This window comes from Arachis stenosperma, chromosome 1, assembly GCF_014773155.1.
Source record: "Arachis stenosperma cultivar V10309 chromosome 1, arast.V10309.gnm1.PFL2, whole genome shotgun sequence".
NCBI classification, from domain to species: Eukaryota; Viridiplantae; Streptophyta; class Magnoliopsida; order Fabales; family Fabaceae; genus Arachis; species Arachis stenosperma.
In genome coordinates, this window is record NC_080377.1 from 130,741,156 (window position 1) to 130,768,259 (window position 27,104).

Genomic DNA, 27,104 nt, shown 5'->3' on the forward strand with positions numbered 1-27,104 from the left:
GACTTGGTACCTGCAGTGGGCGCACATAGAGTTAATCGGTCTAGGTGACCAGCACCTAGTGGCGGCTGGAGTTGTGCCAAAGGACCTGCCCATCCACCATCCACTTGCTCCAGATCTGCATCAGCCGAAGGATGGTCACCTTCCGGAGATGAGGCCAGCTGTAGGAGGAGGTAGAGGTAGGGGGCGGGGGAGAGCCAGGGGAGAGGTAGATGCGGTGCAGGGCGCGGGAGGCAGGGTGGTGACAAGGCTCCCCGCGATAGAGATCCCGTTAGCCTGCCAGCTCACCAGGCCGAGGATGCAGGCCAGACAGTTGGGTTTGTTTCAGGACTCGTACCCGGAGACTACTTGTCCTTGAGATCCCCTGGGTTACATCACTCAGAGGTAGGGACCAGTCAGCAGGGACAGAAGCCGGAGGCTTGTGTTCATTTTGATATTGGGAAAATAGCTTGACTTAACAAGAGCTGTGATCGGCAAATTACGGGAATTGTTCATAACAACGTTAATACACTCGGAGATATTAGTCTTCATGTGACCAAATCGATGACCCTCATCAGCATACTGTGTCCACTGGGACCGTGACATTTCTTCAATCCAGTTTGTGATTGCTACATTTTCTCCCTTTAGCCGGCCAAAATAATGAGCAAACTCACGCTGCGACTTTGAATACACTGCATTAATTAGAACCTTCTTCAAGTCTTTGTTCTTAAAGTGAGTCATGAAGTTGGCAGCAATGTGTCTTGTACAAAACGCCTGGAAGGCGTGAAGTGATTTCTATAAACTCCCTTTGGCGTTCAGCACACCATCAATGGATTTATGCCTGTCTGAGATCACTAAGACCTCGGGTTGTGGTGTGACATGCTCCCGCAGATACGACAGAAAGAATGACCATGCCTCCTTTGTCTCACCCTCAACAATGGCAAATATAATAGGCAAAATGTTTGCGTTGCCGTCTTGAGCTATGGCCATCAGCAAGGTCCCACTGTATTTACCATATAAGTAAGTTCCATCAATGGAAATAAGTGGCTTGTAATGTTTGAAAGCCTTAATGCACGGTGGAAACGTCCAAAAGACCCGATGAAACATGACAGTGTCAGTGGAACCAGGCCAAGGTTGAGTCACTAGTTGTACCCAAGTACCTAAAGAGACATATTTAGTTGGCTTATTATACACGTCTGACTTTTTTAGTAGTGAAAAACCGAATTTGAAATAAATCTTACTAGGCAAGTACATCTGCATAGCGAATAACCAACGAGAAAACTGATTGTATGACTCCTCCCAATCGCCATATGTTCTAGCAATGACTCTCCATTTTGCAAGCCAAACCTTTCTTTAGGATGCCTTGTAACCAAAGTGATTATTCACACCTCCTTGGAGAACCCTTATGTTGATTGTTGGATCGGCTTTGACCATCGTGAAAATGTGTTGTGCAATCACCTTCGAATCCAACCTACCATGGTCTTGTCCCATCGAAGTTTGCATGCAAGTATGATACCCAGTGTATCTCCTCACCTCCCATTTTTCTTGCTTTCGGCGATATGATATGAGTATGCACCAATTACAACCGAGTCTGAACTGGATACATTGTGCATTGTACCTCAACTGGTCACTCTTTACTATTTTGTACTCTGCAACCCTCTTGATGATGTACTGCTTAACTGTCAACAGGACTTCTTTCTTGTTCTTAAATTGTTGTCCACCCTCAAACTCGTCACTTGGATCCTCTTTAGAGCCTCCCTGGGTAAACGGCCAATCTGAATTCATTGCATCGAGATTCAACCTCGTGAAATGATTCGGCCGGTCATGTGGTTGAGAAATGGCAGGTTATGTTAGAGCGATCTGTGTGTCACCGTAGTAGTTCATCTCTTCTTCCTCATCACCATCATCATGAATTTCAGGTGGTTCTTCCTTAGCATCGTCTCTGTCATCGGGGTTAACTTCATACTGATCCATCATCGGATCTCTAATAGTAGAACCATAATGACTTTTAACATCGTCGTCCATTAAGTCAACATTACGAACTTCAACATTAGAGCCCTCCTAACTACCCTCAGGTGGCATATTTTGATCCACCATAGTTCTTCTAATAGTTTGTCTAACAGCTCCACTCAAGGAACTATCATTCACAGTATCTGCAGATGATCCTCGGCCACCCACCTTAACGAGATACACGAATAATTCCAACAGATGAACATTTGTCCATCGGTTGTGCCACGACCTTATAAGCCGTACGTCCTCGTTGTCGCGCAAACGGTACATAATTCAAGACAATAGAAATATTTCTCACAACCGTGGTTTGATAAATATAATAGTAACAGAGACAATACAACTGTAATATACTTTTTATAAAACAAACTGCCATCTACTTTGGTCGGATATCTGTAGTAAAAATTTTTACCCTTTTTGCCTCTTGCTGCCCGATGAAATACAATATCAAATTCTTCAAAACTATTAAACTGTTGACTTCCGGTGTCATATAGGTAATTATTGTTTGTCCTGATCTAAAAATGATAGAACCTTCTTCATCCTACACTATTTCATCATCGTAATGAATGGATATCAATGGATTTCTTAACATCGTAGAGAAATATCAACAGTGAGAGAAAGAAAATGAACAACTAAATTATGGTTTTGTGATAACCTCTTCAACATATATGATTTTATTTTGGAAACCTAACATATAGTTCGCCGAGGGGTGTAGAAAACTCTATAATTTATATAGAGTTCGCCAGGGGTACAGCAAACTTGATCTTATTACAAAAAAAAAATCGTATTCTGAAAAATAAAGCTGAAATATCTTGTTTGGAAAATTATTTAATTTTTTTATTTTATTTAAGAAAAAAAATCCTATTCTAAGGGAATAGAAACCGTTAAGATGAAGGATTAAAAAAACGTGAGTGGCGTGGATTAAAACAATGAATAGTTTTCATTGAATTGAAATAAAAAGTCACATCTTCGAGAGTGTAGCTGTAAAAACAAGTCGTAAAACCACTTTCAAAAAAATCCTATAACGCTCTTTTGTCTTTATTGTTGAGTTTACATTTTTTTCAGTTTACTCTGAGTAAAATGGGGAAGAAAAAGGAGAAATCCTCCATAAGTGATGATAGCGACGCATACGCATGAGTTAACGATGATGTTAAGATTCGTGGTTCTTTGTTCATTGAAAAGAAAGTATCATGTCAATAGATTGTTCGTAAATAGTAAGGAGTAGTTCTCATATTTAAGTAGAGTTGATGCTATGCATTAAGGCTGAATGCGTTTTTCACAAAAAAGATGATTGTGAGTTCTTTTATATTTATAGTTGCATCTTATAGGAGTTGCAAATAAGATTGTTTTTTACTAATTTTGAGTATTTAGTATTAAAACAATTAAACTGTGTAGTCTCACAATTTCATCTGAACAGATGGACTTTTTTAAAATGTTTTGAAATATTGATGGAGTTTTTAGAAGTAAAACCTTTTTTGAAAGTATTTTTCTCACTATTTTAGGCGAAAGGGATGTGAAAAGTGATTTGGATCAATTTAAATAGTTGTCCTAGATGGAGTATTTTAAACTATACAACTCTTCTTATAAAGATTTTAAAAAAATATTTTTAAAAGTGAAATTTGTAGATGAGGATTTTTCATTTTATATTAATGAAAACCTTGGCGAGAAATTTATATTATACTGGTGTTGTGAACCTCAACAAGTTCTTGGGCCTGAGGTAATTAGCTTTAATGATGAATGTGTGTTAGAATACTTGGTAGAAGCTATCGAAAAGAGTAAATATATGTCAGTTTCAAAATTATTTCCACGGGAAGAGATTAAAAGCAGGGAAAAAATTTTCTAATGTAACTGTGGCTAGATTAAAAGCACATTTAAGGAGAAGACAAGCTGAAAAAGAAGGATCTTCTAACCCAGAAAGAAGAGATGGTGAAGCTGAAGTGAATCAACCAGTTCCTAAGAAAAATTTCATAATCTTTAAGAAGAGAAAAACAGATAAAGATATGGAAGATTTAAATGTGAATGAAGGTGTGATAACCAAAGAAAAATAGATTCCTTTAGATGAACTATCATCCTTAATAGGTAATTGGTGAGCACTAGATACGGGTTTAGAATTTCACAAATTAAAACACAACATCCGTCATAGATATAGTCCTAAACCGACAACCAACGCTATCAAATTTTTTTCTCCACCTTTTCAAGCCATCATTGCTTTCTAAACCTTAAATCACTCAAACAAACATATCAAAGTATCGAATAGAATAAAAGTGAAATAAATTCAATAATTTAAAGCATAAAAAACATGTTTTTCACAATTAAATATAATTAGGAGAAAATTCACTAAAATATGCAATTTCAAAGAATAAGTGTAAGATAAGTTGATAAGTTCCACCATTGTCAACCTAAAAATTATTGTAAAATATAGATTAATCAATTTCCACACACTTAAACAATAACATGTCCTCCTGCTAAGCATTGAGAAAGATAAGATCAAGGGATATCAACACTTAATAGATGTAAGCTATCTATATACATTTAACTATTCTAGCTAATTCTACCTACTTTTATCTACTTGGTAAAAAATAAGTCAATTTTCAAGAACATATATGAGCATTTAGGTTAAAAGTAATATATCAATCAATTCAATTCCATTAACTAACCGAGTTCTAGAAAATTTTACAAATTGCCAGATAAGATCTTATGAGAAAAGCGAATATAGAATTGAGTAGTCGAACCGTGTATTTACTCTCTAACCGCTCTAGTGTATAGGGTTGATCATTCAATTCTCTTCTAACCTTGTTTTCTAAGACTTGTTTTTATTCTAACAATAAACAAATATTCAATGTATACATATAAATATCATGAGGACTTTAAAAGGTTGTAATGGGATTAGGGTAAATGTGAGGATGTATATGGTCAATTGGACTATAAATTTGAATAATTGATTAGCTTAAACCTCCACCTAACCTACAACAACCTACTTGATCCTATTAGCTTAAACCTTCACCTAACCTACAACAACCTACTTGATCCTACTTCATGAATCTAGCTACCCATGCACATACACACTTTCTTCAATTTACATCACATATGCCCTTGCTTTTAGGACTACCATATGGAACAATAGTTATTACCTTCAAATTGTTTTTTTTTTCTATGAGTAAATGCATGTGCTTTTAACAATGTAATGCATGTATGTGTTGCTCGATTCCCAAAATTTTTGTTTCAAGAAATACACCCTTTTTCTCTACCAATATTTTCTTTTTTCCCACACTTACATTATGCAACATCCAATAGTCTAAGCTAATCAAAAAACAAATTGGGACATTTATGATTTTTCGCTTAGGGTTAGAGTTGTGCTAAAATTCAGAACAAAGGAGAATCTATTAGGCTCAAAATTAGGTAACAATGGTAGATTAATAGGGTGAGGCTATTTGGGCAAGTGAGTTAATATAAAATAATACCTCAATCATATAAATGCATCCATATATGAAATAATGGACATCAAGAATCAAACAAGTTAAAGATCACAATTATATAGAGAATAACACGCAAAAGAATGAAATAGTAGTTAAAATAATGTAACCATACATCAAAGCTAAAATCTCACTTGATTGTGTGTTCTAGCTCTAATATACACTCCACATCTATTATTCAAGCAAGTTCAAAAGAAAAGCTTTAACTCAAATCAATGAGATTTCCTAAAAAAAAAGATTTTCTTAAAAACTTAATATTCTAACCAATTAGCCTAAATCTTATTATTCTTGAAAACTCAAATCTATGCTCTAATCTTTTTTTTTTAAATGAGTGGTTGGATGAGAATTAAAATTCTAAACTTTCCTATTTCACTATTCTCAGTTTAACGCATGCACATAGGAAAAAATCTAGATCCTCTAGTCCACATTCACTCAACCATAACTAAAATTAAAAAGAAACATATATACAAATCATAACAAAAAAAGTGTGTTAAAAGAAAACTAGAATAAAGTTTCAGCTTATATACAAACTAACAAGAAAAAGAGTTCAAATATCAAAATAACTAAAGTAGAATTCAAGGAACATAACAAAATAAGGTATAAAGTGTTCAGAGGAAGAATTTTACAACCATGCCGATCCGATCTAATCCCCCCACACTTGAAGTTTGCACGGTCCATCGTGTGCTTTGACCAACAAAGGGAGAAAGAAGCTCTACAACTCTCTGCCTCCAGCTGGTGGATGCTCAGGCTCATGTGGCTAGGGTACCTCCAAATTCACTGCTTGGTTGTCATCTCCGCTCGCTTCTGACTGTGACTCTGATGTATTAAACTCTTCAAGCAATGGATTCCACTCCTTGATCTACCTCTTGATGTTTTCGTAATGCCGCTTTTGGCGATACTCCATGTGGTCCATTATCTTGAAAAGTTTGAGGACTATGTGATGGATCAGCTGTGATGGTGGTAGAGGTGGTGGTTACTAGTAATCTGGTACTGATGACGGGGCCTGCTTCTGAAGAAGATGCTTGGCTCTTCCCTTTCCACCTGGTCATGGCTTGAGACTTATACCACACCCCATGAGGAATGACTTCCTTGCTCTGAGTGATGGTGGACATCTCATCATCTTTCCCCCATTCCACACCAGCCTTGAGAGCCAGCCGTGGAATCAAAGTAGGGAATGCCAAATTACCCACGACATGCACTCTTCTTCCCATCAATACTCGAATGTGCTTTGGAAGGTATAAAGGTTTCCCTTACAAGACACACCATATCATCACGCCATGTCAGCGGTAACCTTAGTGTCATCAGTGCTCGGCATCACATAATTTGGAAGGATTTGATGTCAAAGCTGAGCCTCAATGGTTAGAGCCTTGATCGGGATTCCAGCAGGGCCAGGCTTCTACTGTCTCATAATCCAAGCGCTCTCAGGTTGTACTATACACTCCAAAACCTTGTCCTATTCGAATGTAAGCATCTTTCGATTTTCAAGGAACTCCCATCCTCGCTTATTAATACGATTTTCAATAAATTTTTTAAGTTCATTAGGGATGCGGAGTTTTCGCTCAACATAGATGCTCCACTTCTAAAAATTCGGCATCTTAAGCTCAGAGCATCGATTGAAAAATTTGGAAGGGTCGTCGGTAGGAGTCCTCTGATCAACTTCATCTCGCTTGGTGGCTCTATCAAGGTGAAGTTGCGGAAAAAATGACACTGATTGCTTGCTCTTGTCAATTTGACATCGAATCCTAGCTTCGACCTTTCTTTTCTCATTTTTCCTTTGATCACTTATCCTGAAAAAGAATAGAGGGAGAATATATCAACTATAGGAATGAAGGAAACAAAGTAAGATTATAAACAAATAACATGGAGTACACACAAGTGTCATTCGCAATCAAATGCCAACAAGAATCATTAATTCCAATTATATGGTAGCTACAACATGTAATTTGAAATCTAAGATGTGCATAGAGGCATATCCAAAAGTAATTGAATCAACCAAGAACAATGTTCAAATAAGGTGTGGATAGCATGTTCAAACACCAATGCTTTCACGACTAATAGCACAAAGATTAATGTAAAAAATTTGAAGTTTCACACATAGTGTAACCCAAAACCAATTGTAACACACAAAGTGAACCAAACGGGGTCGCATAGGATCAATTTCATTAATCTTGCACCATTAGGTAAAAGATCTCAATCAATCAACAAAATATCGAAAATTTTGATCAATTAGAAACATTATACTCAATCATCAATGTACAATAGTTCTAATAAAAGAGAAACAAGCATTAATTTCAAGGGATTGATCAAAATTTGAATCAAAAGCTCTTGAGGTAATTTGACAACCACTTGGCCTATGTAATTGTCAAAAGTGCAAACGAAATAAAACCAAGTAACAATCTATAACCCCATTCAAAGAATGCTATTTAGTCAAAATTCCAGTAACTTTGCACAAAACAAGCATTCGTTTACCTAATAAATAATACGAATTCATCAAGATTGACATACATTCAGTAGCATGGTATAAATTCAGTAGAATAAGTATTCAAACAATAACTAATCAAACATAAAACCATATTCAATCAAGTTTAACCACAATATCCACCAAGTAACAAAGATTCATAAACACTTCAACAGTATTAAACCTAACAATCCTCGTTCTAACCTATCTCAACAATCTAATATCAACTAAAATAACAATTAAAGCTAACTAAACTAACTAACTAGAAACAAACATAAGGTATTAAAACTAACCAAAATAGATGTTAAAAGCAAAATGGTAACTATAATACCCTACCACACAGAGCTTTATGCTTAATTTCGAAAATCAGAGGTGGTGGAGTATTACGACTTCTAAAAGTAAACTACGTACACACACGCAAAGACAAACACGCGCACGTGCACACGCACACGCACGCACGCACGCACACACACACACACATGTACGAAGAACAATTTAACTAGGAGCCTTGAAGAAAAGTTAAACAAAAAAGAAACTCGAGATTCACATCACACTCGAAACGATTAAGCGTAGAAGTGATAGATAACAACGCACAGAAAGGATAATATACATACTCTTTATTCACTTCACAATAATTCTAACACCTAAATTCATCAATTCATTCAAACCATTTTTCACATATAATTCTACCAATTTCACTAATCATTATCAACATCACATTTATACATATATAATCAACCAAATCCAACAATTTAGAGCATTCAAGCCTATCTTATGGCAACTATCTTAAGTTTTCACGTAATATTATATATTAGCTATAGGAAGCCAAAACCATACATTGACCGATTTTCTCTCAAGCTCAAAGATACTACAAAAACCTTTTCTTCTCAAGCTCCCAAGCTTCCAACTCAACTCAATCAAGTTTCCAGCCACCAAAAATTTATTCCGTGCTGTCCACTTTATCGGTTTTGTCTTCAATTCACATGGATTCAATCTAATTCCATACAATTTCATACATAATCACAATTTCAATACCTAAACTTCACAAAATCGAAGAATTCATAGGAGATAAGAGTTTCTCACCTTTATCCACTTAATAATTGGATAAAATCCAGCTATGTGTCGCACTAGAGTACCTCTAAATCATCAAACGTGCAAAATTCTCAATACTCATGAACCAAATTCATGAAATTATAGAGAGGTAAGGGTTGGGTGAAAGATTTTAAAATTTCATACCACTGTGTTCTATTGGATTTAAAGAGATCGGCAAGGTGGTCGCGGTAGTCACAAATGGTGCGGCAATTGGAGCTCCGGATTGAAAGTTAGGAGGAATTGAAGCTTGAGGTGATAAGGGTTTAAGGTTCTTGCTTCTCCCCTCTTCAACCCAGCGTGAATGGCAATAATGAAGGGAAGGAGTGGCTGAGTTTGGTTTATATATGTTGGGTCTTAGGCCCAATATGGGTCCGGTTCAACCGATTTGATCCGTTGGTCCAACTTTGGGCCAAAATATTTAAAATTAGTGTTTTAATTCGTATTTTAAATTTTTTTACTTCTTCAAATTATAAAATTTAATTTTTTAATCCCCTTGACTTATAATTAATTTATTAGTTAATTATTTATTAATTTACTGAATTTTACAGTAACTTGCATGCAGAACTAAAAAAAAGAGAAAAGGTGAGAGGAGTGCTATGATGCTGTGATGTCATCAATGCTAGAGATGATAGACGGTTGGTCACCAATGGTGGCAGAGCTCGCTGGAAATGAGGAAAACAGGGGCTGTCCTATTCTGAAAATGCAAATTGAGAAGAGATAAAGCAGGTGGTTCTCTAGGGGGATTAGAGAGAGGAGGGAGGAAAGGGAAGATAGCCGTGACGGTTGTGGCGGCCGTCAGTGAGCAGGGGTGGAGCAAAAAGAAGGGGGTGACGCGATTGTTGGGAAGAATGTGAAGATAAAGGGATAAGGGAAATGGAAAGAGAAAGAAGAAGGAGAAGAAATAAAAGAAGAGAGAGGTGCGGCAGCAATGGTGGACGCTGGTGGCAAAAGAGAAAGGAGAGAATGGGAGGAAGGAGAAGAAGAAGAGAGGAAGAAAGATAGTGGCCACGCAAAATAGGGTTCGCAGCCTAGTAAACACGAAAAGGGGGTGAGCTGAAAGAAATTAGAAATGATGCGTACGCATCATAAATGCATACACGCGAAAGTCGCCACTGTTCGCATGTATGCAATTATGAAATTGAGAGTGGTGTGTTGTACGTACGCATCATTACCTCAATTTGATGTTGAGAAAATTCAGGTATTTGTCTAAATAATCTGTTACAATTAGTTGATTTAATCTGTCATTGCATTGTTTCTTCTCTTCTTCTCATTAATTAAGTATTACTTTCTTCTTTTGTGTGTTTAGGATCTTCTATCTTATCTTCTAGATAATTCAACCAAAATTGATATGTCTAATATTTGTAAGGATTCTGTGTGTTTTAAAGTGAACGAAATCTTGATTTAGATTTTCAGAATGCCTTGGATAAAACTATGGGTCCTTCCTCAAAGATGATCAAAATTAAATACTGTTAGGATGGATCTTTATCCATCAGAAATTAACTACTGGAGTAGGTCTACAAAGCTTAAATTTCAAATTAGTTCTTATCTTTGTTATGTTGATTTATATTTTAAGTTTTTCCTATTTTTTGAGTTGTGTCCAAATGTTAGGAGAGCCACACTTATGCCTTGAATATTTTGGGTTAATGTTTAGTTTATGGTTTATCTACATGTATTTTGTGGTACTGGTCATTGCTGTAACACCTTAATATTTCCAGACTAGCCCTAAACCTTATTTGAATTATATTGGTTGTTGATACTTAAATTTTATGAAATTTTAAAATAAAAATCTTTAAATAAAATATTCTATAAAAAAATAGTAGATAACTAGTTTTTATTTTTGAAAGCCATTTGAAAATAGTGAGAAGCTTGATCACAAGAATCGTTACTAGTTGGGAAGTATAAGTGGACCTAGTGATACTAAGACAAAAATTGGGCATACTAAATTGTAAAGGCAAAAAAAATGAAAAACTTTACCCATATCAAATAATCTTATAATAAATAAAGACAAACATTATAACCACAATTGTAGTCACTCAATAAAGATTAAATAAGACACACAGAGAATCCTAATTCTCTCACTTTGCATAACTATGGTTAAAACAATCGTCTATCCTCCATCCTTAATATGAATTTGGGTAGGTGCTTAATGTTCTATATCTATGTCCTTGATATTCCACTTCTAACCATCTTATAGTGTACTGGTCTTTTTAACTCAATCAAGTAGCGTATTGCTTTGCACCACATTGTTCTTGAAGATAGTATAGAGAAAGGGGTCAGAAATAAAAGTTTCTTAGTAGTTTATCTATATATGGTGCCATCGTTTCCATCCCCAATCACTCCGAGTTTAAAATAAAAATGATGATAATGGAATATTGTTCAATTATTATTTTCAAAAATTTTTATTACTTGGAGTGGTGTAACCTTTAGATATTTCTCATTTACTTATATTATGACACATGTGACTCATAACGAAATACCTATAATGTTAAAACATATAGAATACAAACTCATAAACTTTGATTTGATGTTCTCGTAGGCCATAAAGCAAGGGAAAATAAATAAAAGAAGAATAGGAACATTGCCATAGATAAATCAAACAGAAATTATCTATAAATAAAATAAGGACAATAAATATAATCATAAATTAAACAGAAAGGATTTTTGAATAAAAGAAGAATCTTTGAATAAAATAAAAATAATAAACATAATCATAAGTCAAACAGAAAGGATTTTTGGATAAAAGAAGGATATTTGAATGAAATAAGAATAATAAACATAGTGCTTGTTTAGGCGCCATTATCTTGATAAAAAAGATTTTTTCTTAGAAACTCACCCAAACAAGCTGATGAGCGGATATTTTATACGCTTTTTGATATCATTTTCATATAGTTTTTAGCATGTTTTATTTATGTTTTATTATGTTTTTATAGGTTTTAATGTAAAATTTATATTTTTGGATTCTACTATGATTTATTGTATTTTATGGTGATTTCAGGTATTTTCTGGCTGAAATCTGAGAGTTTTGACAAAGTCTGATTTAAAGGTAGGAAAGCGTAGCAGATGTTGTCAGGATCTGACCTCCGTGCATTCAAGCAAGCATTTCTAGAGTTACAGATATCCAAATGGAGCGTTCTCAACGGATATGGAAAGCTAACCTCTAGGGATTTCCAGCAATATATAATAGTTTATACTTGTCTTTGGAGATGAAGGCCCAAAATTGGCATTCAACGCCAGCCATCTACCCCGTTACTGGCGTTGGACGCCCAAAAGGAAGCATCTGGCGTCCAACACCCAAAGAGGAGTCCTAAGGGGGCGTTCAACACCCAAGAGCCCTACTAGCACATGGAGACACCCTTAGCTCAGCCCAGACACTCACCAAGTGGGCCTCAAAAGTGGATTTTCGCACTACAAGCCTAAGCCTATCATATTTCTGTAATTCTTAGTTATTATATTAGTATATATAGGAGAAGATCACTCTTGTTTTAGGATCTTCGACCACCATAGAATATTATTTCATATTTTCAAGTTTCATTGTACAATATGAGCCACTAAACCTCCAAAGTTAGGGTTAGGAGCTCTGTTGAGTTTTATGGATTAACAAAAGCACTACTGTTCTATTTCAATTCGTGTTGATTCTCGCCTAAGATGTATCTTCGTTCTTCAATCTTATGAATGAGTTGAACCGTCACAAGTTATCTCTATTCTACATGGGTTCAGCGAGCGTCTTTCATCGGATATCAATGAACCACTAGTTTGAGGGTACATCTCTTAGACAACTAATCCACGACTTCGTTGGGGACTTCTTGAGACATCAGTTCAGCCGAGGCATGGGGTGATTAGGATCTTTGTGGTAAAGGCTAGAATCAAGGCACAACATTCTCTGATCCGGAAGATTCGACCTTGTCTGTGGCATTTTGAAGAGGATCACCAAGGGGATGGACTGCAGGAGCTTCACCCTCATTCAGACTGGATGCGCACTAAACCTGGTGTTCAGCCTAGAGGAAGATTGGCGGCCTCTCAACTGGTGTTGATCACATACAACCTGCTATAGAAGAAATCATTCACACTTGGAGTAGATAGTAAGAAAGTATTGATCCAGAAGAACAAAACATCTCTGAAGCCTTAACCATCTTTTTATCATTGAATTCACAACCATTGAGTAACGTTATTTTTATTTTATTTTACTTTTATGCGCTTAAACAACTAAAAAACTTTTCTATCCGCTTGACTAAGATTTACAAGATAACCACAGTTTGATCCAAGCCGACAATCCTCGTGGGATCGACCCTAACTCACCTCAGGTATTACTTGGATGACCCAGTGCACTTGCTGGTTCAGTTGTGCGAAGTTGAATTCCGTGCACCACAAGCCCATAACCATAAATCAAATAGAAAGGATCTTTGAATAAAATAATAATAATAAACATAATCATAAATCAAACAGAAAGGATAAAAGAAGAACAATAATAGTCACACTTTTTTCTGTACTTTTCATTACTTTCTCTCTTAGTTTTTATGAATGGTATTGAGCTCAAACCGATATAAAAAGGTGGGAGTCCCTTCCTTTACCGAAGGTTCTTATCCCAAACATTTTGACGATCACCTTTCCTTACCGAAGGATCATGTCCATTGATCACCTTTCCTTATCGAATGATCATATCCATATCTTGTATTTGAGGGTAACCTTTCCTTACCGAAGTATCATTCATTCGGTTCAATTAACAACCAAAGTTATTTAAGACATATACAAGAAGAAAGTCATGCAAAAGAAAAAAGAGACATAAGTTTGTCGATCACCTTTCCTTACCGAGAGATCATTTCATTATTTTGTTTTTGGGAGTCATCTTCCCTTATCGAAGGATCATTCCCTCAATTCTTTAGTGCACTTAAGTTTCATGGGAGTCTCCTCCCCTTACTGAAGGTTCTTATCCCAAAAGTTTGCCGATCACCTTCTTTTACTGAAGGATCATCTCAATTCGATCACCTTCCCTTACCGAAGGATCATCTCGATTATCTTGTCTTTGGAGGTCACTTTTTCTTACCGAAAGATCATTTCCTCAATTTTTTAATGCCCATATGATGGTTATTATAATGCATAATGTGTATGAAGTAAAGAGACATTATATCATGACATGAAATGCTAACATCTATATTCAAAAATATTTAAGATATGACATATAAAAAATTAGCATAAAATTCCTACCTTCAGTGAAGTCCCTATATATATTCCATTGTAAAGAGACACGATTCGTTAGTGAAAAGAGACTTGTTCCATAGTTAGACTTTGTCTACGTTTTGATGTAGGTATGAATCCTTGATTAGATAGAAAAAAATCTCCATATTTTGTAGTTTGCATGATTCAGAGAGGATATCTTCTCGAACAATATATGAGTGAAATTTTTGAATAGTTTGACAGAAGATTTAAAGTGGGAGTAAGGAAGTGAGAAGAGATAATGATTTTTCTTATAATAAAGTGGAGAAGGTATATGAATGATAATTTATAGAGATAATAGAAGATAGAGAAGATAGGTTATCTAGAACATTTTGTATAAAAAAGAGAATATAATGAGAAAGAAAAGACTCAAATAACTTTTAGGTGTATATAAATTGTGTTAGGAGAATCTAACTCGCGTTTAGGTAAAATCTTCATTCTGAATTGTCACTTTACGAGCCCTATAACATTTTGTATGTTTGGAATTTGGAAATAGCTATTAGAGACATATTTACCGATAATTGAGCGAAGTCAATTAGATAATCACAACATGAGATATTCACGAAATACTGTTAGTATATCAGACTGGTTGGTTAGAGTACGATTTTCTACTATGAACTTATAACAGATTTATCTACCTAATTTAATTTGATTTTGATTTTACACGAACTTAAAGAATAAAGCTAGTTTTTTTTATCTTTTCATGTAACTAAAGATCATTTAAATTCAATGAGCATGAAATTAGTTATGACTATATCTTAAAAAGATGGTTTATTATCGGTTAAGAATTTACTACAAGTAATGTTTTCATATTTTTAAATTTTAAATTAGATATGTTAGTTTTTCAAATATATTATTTTTTAATTCTTTATTATGAATTTAAATCTTAAATCATTACAATTTTAATTAATTAATTAATTATTAAATAATAAACATGATTCAAAAAGTTGGGATGTTACCATTACTCTTTTTGATCTTTTGTCATAGTATTTTGGATTGGAGAGGGTTTGTTCTTAAATGTAGTAAATGTTAGGGGTGCACAGACCCGGCCCGGCCCGAAGGCCCGGCCCGGTCCCGAACACTTTTGGGGCTAATTTGGTGTGATTTCATCGGGTCTAGGGTCGGGTAAGGGTCTCAAAAATAGACCCGGTCATTATTTCGGGTCGGGTCCGGGCCATAGCTCGGGTCACCCGAAGTCGGCCTGGTGGCCCGGTCATCATACACAATTAATATTTTGTGTTATTAGTGATGGATCATGACTGTTCTTATGTGGAATTTAAGTATTGTAAATCTTAATATTTTGTGTTAGTCATTATAAAACTATAAATTAATGTTTTATGTTTAGAATGCATAAGACTTTAGACTAATGCATAATATTGTGCTATTTGTATTGATTTAAATATTTGGTATTATTAGACAATATTAGTATTGATTGTGGTTATGCTTTAATTTTGAAGACGGGTTGGTTATTGTTATATTTTTCTAAGTGAATTTTACCATGTTAAATAATGGTTGGAGTCTTAGAAATTTGGATATTTTTACATGCTAGCTTACAAGAAGGTATCAACGTAATGTAATGTTAACGGCCCGGTTTTTACCCGGTTTTCACCCGGTATATTTGTGGCCCGAAAGTGTATTGGTTTCATCGAGTCTAGGGCCGGGTTCGGGTCTAATAAATAGACCCGGTGTATATTTCGGGTCGGGTCTGGGTCACATCAAATCCGGCTTCACCCGACCCATGTGCACCCCTAGTAAATGTTATTATATTATGACTCAGATAAAACTGCAGATGACAATCCTGAGATCATTAGGCATTAGCTAAATCTTACTTTGGCAAATCTTTGAATTGTTATTTTGATGAGTATTGTAACGATCCAATTTTCAGTATGGCATGTTCATACCGAAACATCGAGTGTTACCAACTTAAAACTACACTGACACTATTATTATTAATTCCAAGCCTGTAATAGGGTTAACGGAACTCGATTTTTATGAAAAACATTCCTTAAAAAAAAAGATAAAACAAAAAGAAATGCAAGATTATGCAAACTAATAAGATAAACAGATACATACACAAACAGGATAATATACTATAATATATATACATATATAGCATCCAAAAGATGACAAGTTAGTTACTCCTTCACAGTTATGTACATATATACAACTCAAAACATCTCCGAGGTCTGGTCCATATAGGAAGCCCCCTAATCTGACGCCCAGACTAGCCTAGTCTTATAACCTGATCTCTCAAAAAATAAAAGTGAGAGTCTAAGATAAAAGAAAGGCGAAACTGGAGAGCTGCCCAAAAGAAAGTGCTGATGTTGCTGCTTAATCGTTGTCAGAAGTCAAGACGATCTCTATATCCATTTCAGGATCCTCATCGTCCTCAGAAGTCAAATCCATAATCTCTTTCTCCTCGGTGTCCTCGTCGTAAAAAATAACGATGACCTCGGGTGTATACTGAAGGCTACCATCACTGCTACCACCTATTGAAGCTATACCACTAGATGGGAGAAATCTGCTCAACACCTGAAGGCTGACCAGACACAGCGACTGAAGTCCCGATAGGCTCTATGGTGAAAAGGTCAGAAGAGTGAGTAAACAGAGACTCCATCGACATATCCAAACATACTGAGGGAAACTCAAGGATGGGGTCACCGATGACAGGGCCAGGCTCAGGCACCACCTAACCATTCTGCTGTGCTGGATCAGGACATCCATGCATGAAATCAAAAGGATGGTGGATAGAATCGGGATATAACCACGATAGCGGAAAGGCATATGGTGCATCAGGATCAAAGAGAGGTGAAGCTAACGAGTGATGGAAAGAATAATCCCTAACTACGTACATATGAACTCGAGGCTCCGTAGCCACTACATAGAAGCTGTGAAGGATAGGATCCTTGTACATAAGGCTGCTCGAGCTCATAGAAAATGGCACCCGTCTCCATCTGAAGGGGGGGGGGGGAAGATAGAGGGTAAAAAATGCGGAGTTCTTAGTAGCTGAAACAAGTTAAGTTATTTTTTATAAATCGGCGCCAAACCAATCAGACCACAATAAAGAAACATAGGACAAACAACAATCAAGAGCAAACAGCACATAACACATAACCACAAGAATGAATTCAAAACACACATAAGAAATATGCGCAAACAAGTATGATGCATGTCTAACCCTAGTGCAGGTAATGAGCTCATTCGTCGGTTTTTGACCCGCGTTCGACATTACATCCTTACGGACGTTGTCTCTCATTGCCATCACTTCGGGATATAATGCCCGGTACATTCTTGGGTTATCGTGCTCACATCCTCTTGGGCTATAGCGCTGGTGCACAAAATTATGATCATCAATGGCGCCATCAACATGGTACGCTCAATTGCAATCTCAACTCTTTATCACAACTTCGCACAACTAACCAGCAAGTGCACTGGGTCATCCAAGTAATAAACCTTACGCGAGTAAGGGTCGATCCCACGGAGATTGTTGGTATGAAGCAAGCTATGGTCATCTTGTAAATCTCAGTCAGGCAGATTCAAATGGTTATGGATGATATATGAATAAAGCATAAAATAAAGATAGAGATACTTATGTAGTTCATTGGTGAGAATTTCAGATAAGCATATGGAGATGCTTTGTCCCTTCCATCTCTCTGCTTTCCTACTGTCTTCATCCAATCCTTCTTACTCCTTTCCATGGCAAGCTGTATGTTGGGCATCACCGTTGTCAATGGCTACAGTCCCGTCCTCTCAGTGAAAATGTTCAACGCGCTCTGTCACAGCACGACTAATCATCTGTCGGTTCTCAATCAGGTTGGAATAGAATCCAGTGATTCTTTTGCGTCTATCACTAACGCCCAGCCTTCAGGAGTTTGAAGCTCGTCACAGTCATTCAATCTTTGAATCCTACTCAGAATACCACAGACAAGGTTTAGACCTTCCGGATTCTCTTGAATGCCGCCATCAATTCTAGCTTATACCACGAAGATTTCGATTAAGGGATCCAAGAGATATCCACTCAATCTAAGGTAGAACGGAGGTGGTTGTCAGGCACACGTTCATAGGTGAGAATGATGATAAGTGTCACGGATCATCACATTCATCAAGTTGAGAAACAAGTGATATCTTAGAACAAGAATAAGCTGAATTGAATAGAAGAACAATAGTAATTGCATTAATACTCGAGGTACAGCAGAGCTCCACACCTTAATCTATGGTGTGTAGAAACTCCACCGTTGAAAATACATAAGAACAAGGTCTAGGCATGGCCGTGAGGCCAGCCCCCAAAACGTGATCTAAGATTCAAAGATCTAAAGATGATCAAAGATCCAAAGATGAAAATACAATAGCAAAAAAGGTCCTATATGTAGAGAACTAGTAGCCTAGGGTTTACATAAATGAGTAAATGACATAAAAATCCACTTCTAGGCCCACTTGGTGTGTGCTTGGGCTGAGCATTGAAGCTTTCATGTGTAGAGACTTTTCTTGGAGTTAAACGCTAGCTTTTGTGCCAGTTTGGGCGTTTAACTCCCATTCTTGTGCCAGTTCCTGCGTTTAACGCCGGACAGTTTTGAGCTGATTTGGAATGCCGGTTTGGGCCATCAAATCTCGGGCAAAGTATGAACTACTGGAAAGCCCAGGATGTCTACTTTCCAACGCAGTTGAGAGTGCGCCAATTGGGATTTTGTAGCTCCAGAAAATCCACTTCGAGTGCAGGGAGGTCAGAATCCAACAGCATCTGCAGTCCTTTTCAGCCTCTGAATCAGATTTTTGCTCAGGTCCCTCAATTTCAGCCAGAAAATACCTAAAATCACAGAAAAACACACAAACTCATAGTAAAGTCCAGAAAAGTGAATTTTAACTAAAAACTAATAAAAATATAATGAAAACTAACTAAAACATACTAAAAACATACTAAAAATAATGCCAAAAAGCGTATAAATTATCCGCTCATCACAACACCAAACTTAAATTGTTGCTTGTCCCCAAGTAACTAAAAATCAAATAAGATAAAAAGAAGAGAATATGCAATGAATTCCAAAAACATCTATGAAGATCAGTATTGATTAGATGAGCGGGGCTTTTAGCTTTTTGCCTCTGAACAGTTTTGGCATCTCACTCTATCCTTTGAAATTCAGAATTATTGGCTTCTATAGGAACTCAGAATCCAGATAGTGTTATTGATTCTCCTAGTTAAGTATGATGATTCTTGAACACAGCTACTTTATGAGTCTTGGCCGTGGCCCAAAGCACTCTGTCTTCCAGTATTACCACCGGATACATACATGCCACAGACACATAATTGGGTGAACCTTTTCAGATTGTGACTCAGCTTTGCTAGAGTCCCCAATTAGAGGTGTCCAGGGTTCTTAAGCACACTCTTTTCTGCCTTGGATCACAACTTTATTATTTTTTTTGTATTCACTGCTTTTTCTTGCTTCAAGAATCATTTTTATGATTTTTCAGATCCTCAGTAACATGTCTCCTTTTTCATCATTCTTTCAGGGGCCAACATTCATGAACAACAAATTCAAAAGGCATATGCACTGTTCAAGCATACATTCAGAAGTCAAAGGCATTGCCACCACATCAAAATAATTAATCTGTTATAAAATTTAAAATTCATGCAATTCTTCTCTCTTTCAATTAAAAACATTTTTCATTTAAGAAAGGTGATGGATTCATAGGACATTCATAACTTTAAGGCATAGACACTAAGACACTAATGATCATAAGACACAAACATAGATAAACATAAGCACGATTTTTTGAAAAAAACAAAAAAATAAAGAACAAGGAGATTAAAGAACGGGTCCACCTTAATGATGGCGGCTTGTTCTTCCTCTTGAAGATCTTATGGAGTGCTTGAGCTCCTCAATGTCTCTTCTTTGCCTTTGTTGCTCCTCTCTTATGATTCTTTGATCTTCTCTAATTTCATGGAGGAGGATGGAATGTTCTTGGTGCTCCACCCTTAGTTGTCCCATGTTGGAACTCAATTCTCCTAGGAAGGTGTTGATTTGCTCCCAATAGTTTTGTGGAGGAAAGTGCATCCTTTGAGGCATCTCAAGGATTTCATAATGAGTGGGATCTCTTGTTTGCTCCATCCTTTTCTTAGTGATGGGCTTGTCCTCATCAATGAGGATGTCTCCCTCTATGTTAACTCCAACTGAATAACAGAGGTGACAAATGAGATGAGGGAAGGCTAACCTTGCCTAGGTAGAGGACTTGTCCGCCACCTTATAAAGTTCTTGGGATATAACCTCATGAACTTCTACTTCCTCTCCAATCATGATGCTATGAATCATGATGGCCCGGTCTATAGTAACTTCGGACTAGTTGCTAGTGGGAATGATTGAGCGTTGGATAAACTCCAACCATCCCCTAGCCACGGGCTTGGGGTCATGCCTTCTCAGTTGAACTGGCTTCTCTCTTGAATCTCTCTTCCATTGAGCGCCCTATTCACAAATGTCTATGAGGACTTGGTCCAACCTTTGATCAAAGTTGACCCTTCTAGTGTAAGGGTGTTCATCTCCTTGCATCATGGGCAAGTTGAATGCCAACCTTACATTTTTCGGACTAAAATCTAAGCATTTCCCCCGAACCATTGTAAGCCAATTCTTTGGGTCCGGATTCACACTTTGATCATGGTTCTTGGTGATCCATGCATTGGCATAGAACTCTTGAACCATTAAAATTCTGACTTGTTGAATGGGGTTGGTAAGAACTTCCCAACCTCTTCTTCGGATCTCATGTAGGATCTCCGGATATTCACTCTTTTTGAGTTTGAAAGGGACCTCGGGGATCACCTTCTTCATGGCCACAACTTCATAGAAGTGGTCTTGATGCACCCTTGAGATGAATCTCTCCATCTCCCATGACTCGGAGGTGGAAGCTTTTGCCTTCCCTTTTCTCTTTCTAGAGGTTTCTCTGGCCTTAGGTGCCATAAATGGTTATGGAAAAATAAAAAGCAATGCTTTTACCACACCAAACTTAGAAGGTTTGCTCGTCCTCGAGCAAAAGGAGAAAGAAGAGAGTAGAAGAAGAAGAAATAGAGGAGATGGAGGGGGAGTAGTGTTTAGTTTGTGTGAAAATGAAGGAGTGAAGATGGGTTTATATAGGAATAGAGAGGGGGTGTATGGTTCGGCCATTATGGGTGGGTTTGGGAGGGAAAGTGGTTTGAATTTGAATGGTAGGATAGGTGGGGTTTTATGAAGGATGGATGTGAGTGGTGAAGAGAATTGTGGGATTTGATAGGTGAGGGGTTTCTGGGGAAGAGGTGTTGAGGTGATTGGTGAATGGGTGAAGAAGAGAGAGAGAGAGTAGTGGGGTAGGTGGGGATCCTGTGGAGTCCACAGATTCTGGGGTGTCAAGAAAAATTCATCCCTGCACCAGGTGGCGAGCAAAAATGCTCTTTATGCCAATTCTAGCGTTAAACGCCGGGCTGGTGCCTATTTCTGGCGTTTAACACCAGCTTCTTGCCCTTTCCTAGTGTTTAACGCCAGTCGGTACCCCTTTCTGGCGTTAAACGCCCAGAATGGTGCCAGACTAGGCGTTAAACGCCCATTTGCTGTCTTTACTGGCGTTTAAACGCCAGCAAGTTTTCCTCCAGGGTGTGCTGTTTTTCTTTCTATTTTTCATTCTGTTTTTGCTTTTTCAATTGATTTTGTGACTTCCCATGATCATCAACCTATAGAAAATATAAAATAACAAAGGAAAATAGATAAATATAACATTGGGTTGCCTCCCAACAAGCGCTTCTTTAATGTCAGTAGCTTGACAGTGGGCTCTCATGGAGCTTCACAGATGCTCAGAGCAATGTTGGAACCTCCCAACACCAAACTTAGAGTTTGAATGTGGGGGTTCAACACCAAACTTAGAAGTTGGTTGTGGCCTCCCAACACCAAACTTAGAGTTTGACTGTGGGGGCTCTGTTTGACTCTGTTTTGAGAGAAGCTCTTCATGCTTCCTCTCCATTGTTACATAGGGATATCCTTGAGCCTTAAACACAAAGGATTCTTCATTCACTTGAATGATCAGTTCACCTCTGTCAACATCAATCACAGCCTTTGCTGTGGCTAGGAAGGGTCTGCCAAGGATGATGGATTCATCCATGCACTTCCCAGTCTCTAGGACTATGAAATCAGCAGGGATGTAATGGTCTTCAATCTTTACTAGAACATCCTCTACAAGTCCATAAGCTTGTTTTCTTGAATTGTCTGCCATCTCTAGTGAGATTCTTGTAGCTTGTACCTCAAAGATCCCAAGCTTCTCCATTACAGAGAGAGGCATGAGGTTTATACTTGACCCTAAGTCACACAAAGCCTTCTTAAAGGTCATGGTGCCTATGGTACAAGGTATTGAAAACTTCCCAGGATCCTGTCTCTTTTGAGGTAATCTCTGCCTAGTTAAGTCATCCAGTTCTTTGGTGAGCAAAGGGGGTTCATCCTCCCAAGTCTCATTACCAAATAACTTGTCATTTAACTTCATGATTGCTCCAAGGTATTTAGTAACTTGCTCTTCAGTGACATATTCGTCCTCTTCAGAGGAAGAATACTCATTAGAGCTCATGAATGGCAGAAGTAAATCCAATAGAATCTCTATGGTCTCACTATAAGCCTCAGATTCCCATGGTTTCTCATTAGGAAACTCATTGGAGGCCAGTGAACATCCATTGAGGTCTTCCTCAGTAGCGATCACTGCCTCTTCCTCCTCTCCAAGTTCAGCCATGTTGATGACCTTGCACTCTCCTTTTGGATTCTCCTCTGTATTGCTTAGAAGAGTACTAAGAGGGAGTTCAGTAACTTTCTTACTCAGCTGACCCACTTGTGCCTCCAAATTCCTAATGGAGGACCTTGTTTCAGTCATGAAACTTTGAGTAGTTTTGATTAGATCAGAGATCATGGTTGCTAAGTCAGAGTGGCTCTGCTTAGAATTCTCTGTCTGTTGCTGAGAAGATGATGGAAAAGGCTTGTCATTGCTAAACCTGTTTCTTCCACCATTATTGTTGTTGAAACCTTGTTGAGATCTCTGTTGATCCTTCCATGAGAGATTTGGATGATTTCTCCATGAAGGATTATAGGTGTTTCCATAGGGTTCTCCCATGTAATTCACCTCTTCCAATAAAGGGTTTTCAGGATCATAAGCTTCTTCTTCAGATGAAGCATCCTTAGTACTGCCTGGTGTAGCTTGCATTCCAGATAGACTTTGAGAAATCATATTGACTTGCTGAGTCAATATTTTGTTCTGAGCCAATATGGCATTCAGAGTATCAATCTCAAGAACTCCTTTCTTCTGATTCGTCCCATTGTTCACAGGATTCCTTTCAGAAGTGTACATGAATTGGTTATTTGCAACCATTTCAATGAGTTCTTGAGCTTCTGCAGGCGTCTTCTTCAGATGAAGAGATCCTCCAGCAGAGCTGTCCAATGACATCTTGGACAGTGCAGACAGACCATCATAGAATATACCTATGATGCTCCATTCAGAAAGCATGTCAGAGGGACATTTTCTGATCAATTGTTTGTATATTTCCCAAGCTTCATAGAGGGATTCACCTTCCTTCTGTCTGAAGGTTTGGACTTCCACTCTAAGCTTACTCAATTTTTGAGGTGGAAAGAACTTTGCCAAGAAGGCATTGACTAGCTTTTTCCAAGAGTTCAGGCTTTCTTTAGGTTGTGAGTCCAACCATATCCTAGCTCTGTCTCTTACGGCAAAAGGGAATAGCATAAGTCTGTAGACCTCAGGGTCAACCCCATTAGTCTTGACAGTGTCACAGATTTGTAAGAATTCAGCTAAAAACTGATAAGGATCTTCCAATGGAAGTCCATAGAACTTGCAATTCTGTTGCATTAGAGAAACTAATTGAGGCTTAAGCTCAAAGTTGTTTGCTCCAATGGCAGGGATAGAGATGCTTCTCCCATAGAAGTCGGGAGTAGGTGCAGTAAAGTCACCCAACACCTTCCTTGCATTGTTGGCATTATTGTTGTTTTCGGCTGCCATGTCTTCTTCTTTGAAGATTTCTGTTAGGTCCTCTACAAAGAGTTGTGCTTTAGCTTCTCTTAGCTTTCGCTTCAAGGTCCTTTCAGGTTCAGGGTCACCTCAACAAGAATGCTTTTGTCTTTGTTCCTGCTCATATGAAAGAGAAGAGAACAAGAAAATATGGAATCCTCTATGTCACAGTATAGAGATTCCTTGAGGTGTCAGAGGAAAAGAAGAATAGAAGGAAGAGGTAGAAGAATTCAAACTTATCAAGAAAGATAGAGTTCGAATTGTGCATTGAGGAGGAGTGTTAGTCCATAAATAGAAGGATGTGAGAAGAAAGGAAGAAATTTTCGAAAATAAATTAAAAAGATTTTAAAAACATTTTGAAAAATACTAATTGATTTTCGAAAACTAAGAGTGGAAAAGAAATCAAGTTATTTTTGAAAAAGATTTTGAAATTAGAAATCAAAAAGATATGATTGAAAACTATTTTGAAAAAGATGTGATTAAGAAGATATGATTTGAAAAACAATTTAAAAAGATTTGATTTTGAAAATTAATGACTTGGCTAAAAAGAAAAGATATGATTCAATCATTAAACCTTTCTCAACAGAAAAGGCAAAATAATTGAAATGTTGAATCAAATCATTAATTGTTAGCAAGTATTTTTGAAAAAGAAAGAAATTGATTTTGAAAATATATGATTGAAAAGATATGATTTGAAAAAGATTTGATTTTGAAAAATTTTGAAAACCTGAAAAAAATTTGAATTAAAAACAAAATCTTCCCTCTTGTGCCATCCTGGCGTTAAACACCCAGAATGGTATCCATTCTGGCGTTTAACGCCCAAAACTAACCCCTTTTGGGCGTTAAACGCCCAGCCAGGTGCCCTGTCTGGCGTTTAAACGCCAGTTTTCCTTCCTCACTGGGCGTTTTGAACGCCCAGCCTTTTTCTGTGTAATTCCTCTGCTGTATGTTCTGAATCTTCAATTCTCTGTATTATTGACTTGAAAAGACACAAATTAAAATTTTTTTGGATTTTTAATAATGAGGAATAATCAAAATGCAACTAAAATCAAATAAACAATGCATGCAAGACACCAAACTTAGAAGTTTGTATACTAACAAAATGAGAATGCATATGAAAAACAACAAAACACACAAGACAAGAGAATTTAAAGATCAGAACAAGAAAATCATCAAGAACAAATTGAAGATTAATGAAGACACATGAAAGAATTCGAAAAATGCAAGAAGAACAGAAACATGCAATTGACACCAAACTTAAAATGAGACACTAGACTCAACAAGAAACATAAAATATTTTTGGTTTTTATGATTTTGTAATTTTTTTTGGATTTTTTCAAAAATTGATTGAAAAAAAAGAAAATAAAGGTATCAAAATTCTTAATGAGAATTCCAGGAATCATGCAATGTTAGTCTAAAGCTTCAGTCTAAAGGAATTAGACATGGCTAGCCAAGCTTCAGCAGGACATTGCATTCAAGAGCTAAATTGATGAGAATCAATCAGCTTTAGTGATGATAAGAACATCACCTTGAAACACTAGAATTCATTCTTAAGAACTCTAAAGAAAAATACCTAAGCTAAGCAACAAGATGAACCGTCAGTTGTCCAAACTCAAACAATCCCCGGCAACGGCGCCAAAAACTTGGTGCACGAAATTGTGATCATCAATGGCGCCATCAACATAGTACGCTCAATTGCAATCTCAACTCTTTATCACAACTTCGCACAACTAACCAGCAAGTGCACTGGGTCGTCCAAGTAATAAACCTTACGCGAGTAAGGGTCGATCCCACGGAGATTGTTGGTATGAAGCAAGCTATGGTCATCTTGTAAATCTCAGTCAAGCAGATTTAAATGGTTATGGATGATATATGAATAAAGCATAAAATAAAGATAGAGATACTTATGTAGTTCATTGGTGAGAATTTCAGATAAGCGTATGGAGATGCTTTGTCCCTTCCGTCTCTTTGCTTTCCTACTGTCTTCATCCAATCCTTCTTACTCCTTTCCATGGCAAGCTGTATGTTGGGCATCACCGTTGTCAATGGCTACAGTCCCGTCCTCTCAGTGAAAATGTTCAACGCGCTCTGTCACAGCACGGCTAATCATCTGTCGGTTCTCAATCAGGTTGGAATAGAATCCAGTGATTCTTTTGCGTCTGTCACTAACACCCAGCCTTCAGGAGTTTGAAGCTCGTCACAGTTATTCAATCCTTGAATCCTACTCAGAATACCACAGACAAGGTTTAGACCTTCCGGATTCTCTTGAATGCCGCCATCAATTCTAGCTTATACCACGAAGATTTCGATTAAGGGATCCAAGAGATATCCACTCAATCTAAGGTAGAACGGAGGTGGTTGTCAGGCACACGTTCATAGGTGAGAATGATGATGAGTGTCACGGATCATCACATTCATAAAGTTGAGGAACAAGTGATATCTTAGAACAAGAATAAGCTGAATTAAATAGAAGAACAATAGTAATTGCATTAATACTCGAGGTACAGCAGAGCTCCACACCTTAATCTATGGTGTGTAGAAACTCCACCGTTGAAAATACATAAGAACAAGGTCTAGGCATGGCCGTGAGGCCAGCCCCCAAAATGTGATCTAAGATTCAAAGATCTAAAGATGATCAAAGATCCAAAGATGAAAATACAATAGCAAAAAAGGTCCTATATGTAGAGAACTAGTAGCCTACGGTTTACAGAAATGAGTAAATAACATAAAAATCCACTTCCGGGCCCACTTGGTGTGTGCTTGGGCTGAGCATTGAAGCTTTCATATGTAGAGACTTTTCTTGGAGTTAAACGCCAGCTTTTGTGCCAGTTTGGGCGTTTAACTCCCATTCTTGTGCCAGTTTCGGCGTTTAACGCCGG

General features: G+C 37.2%; 1 protein-coding gene across 1 annotated transcript; it reads right to left on the reverse strand.

Moving 5' to 3' along the window:
- Positions 1-375: 375 nt before the first annotated feature.
- LOC130934963 (uncharacterized) lies at positions 376-2,001 on the reverse strand. Its single transcript, XM_057864479.1, has 4 exons — positions 1,848-2,001; positions 1,339-1,751; positions 801-1,230; positions 376-668 (listed from the first exon to the last, which is right to left on the reverse strand). Exons 1-4 carry the CDS (start codon positions 1,999-2,001, stop codon positions 376-378), a joined length of 1,290 nt encoding a protein of 429 aa, XP_057720462.1.
- Positions 2,002-27,104: the final 25,103 nt, after the last annotated feature.

What these genes read in the sequence shown, in the direction of transcription:
- LOC130934963 (XM_057864479.1), bottom strand. Translation starts at nt 2,001, where the DNA reads ATGGACGACGATGTTAAAAGTCATTATGGTTCTACTATTAGAGATCCG. An exon ending in AGAAGAGATGAACTACTACG is followed by an intron (nt 1,752 to 1,847) that starts GTGACACACAGA and finishes CAATGAATTCAG; the next exon opens with ATTGGCCGTTTACCCAGGGA. An exon ending in CAGGCATAAATCCATTGATG is followed by an intron (nt 669 to 800) that starts GTGTGCTGAACG and finishes TAATTAATGCAG; the next exon opens with TGTATTCAAAGTCGCAGCGT.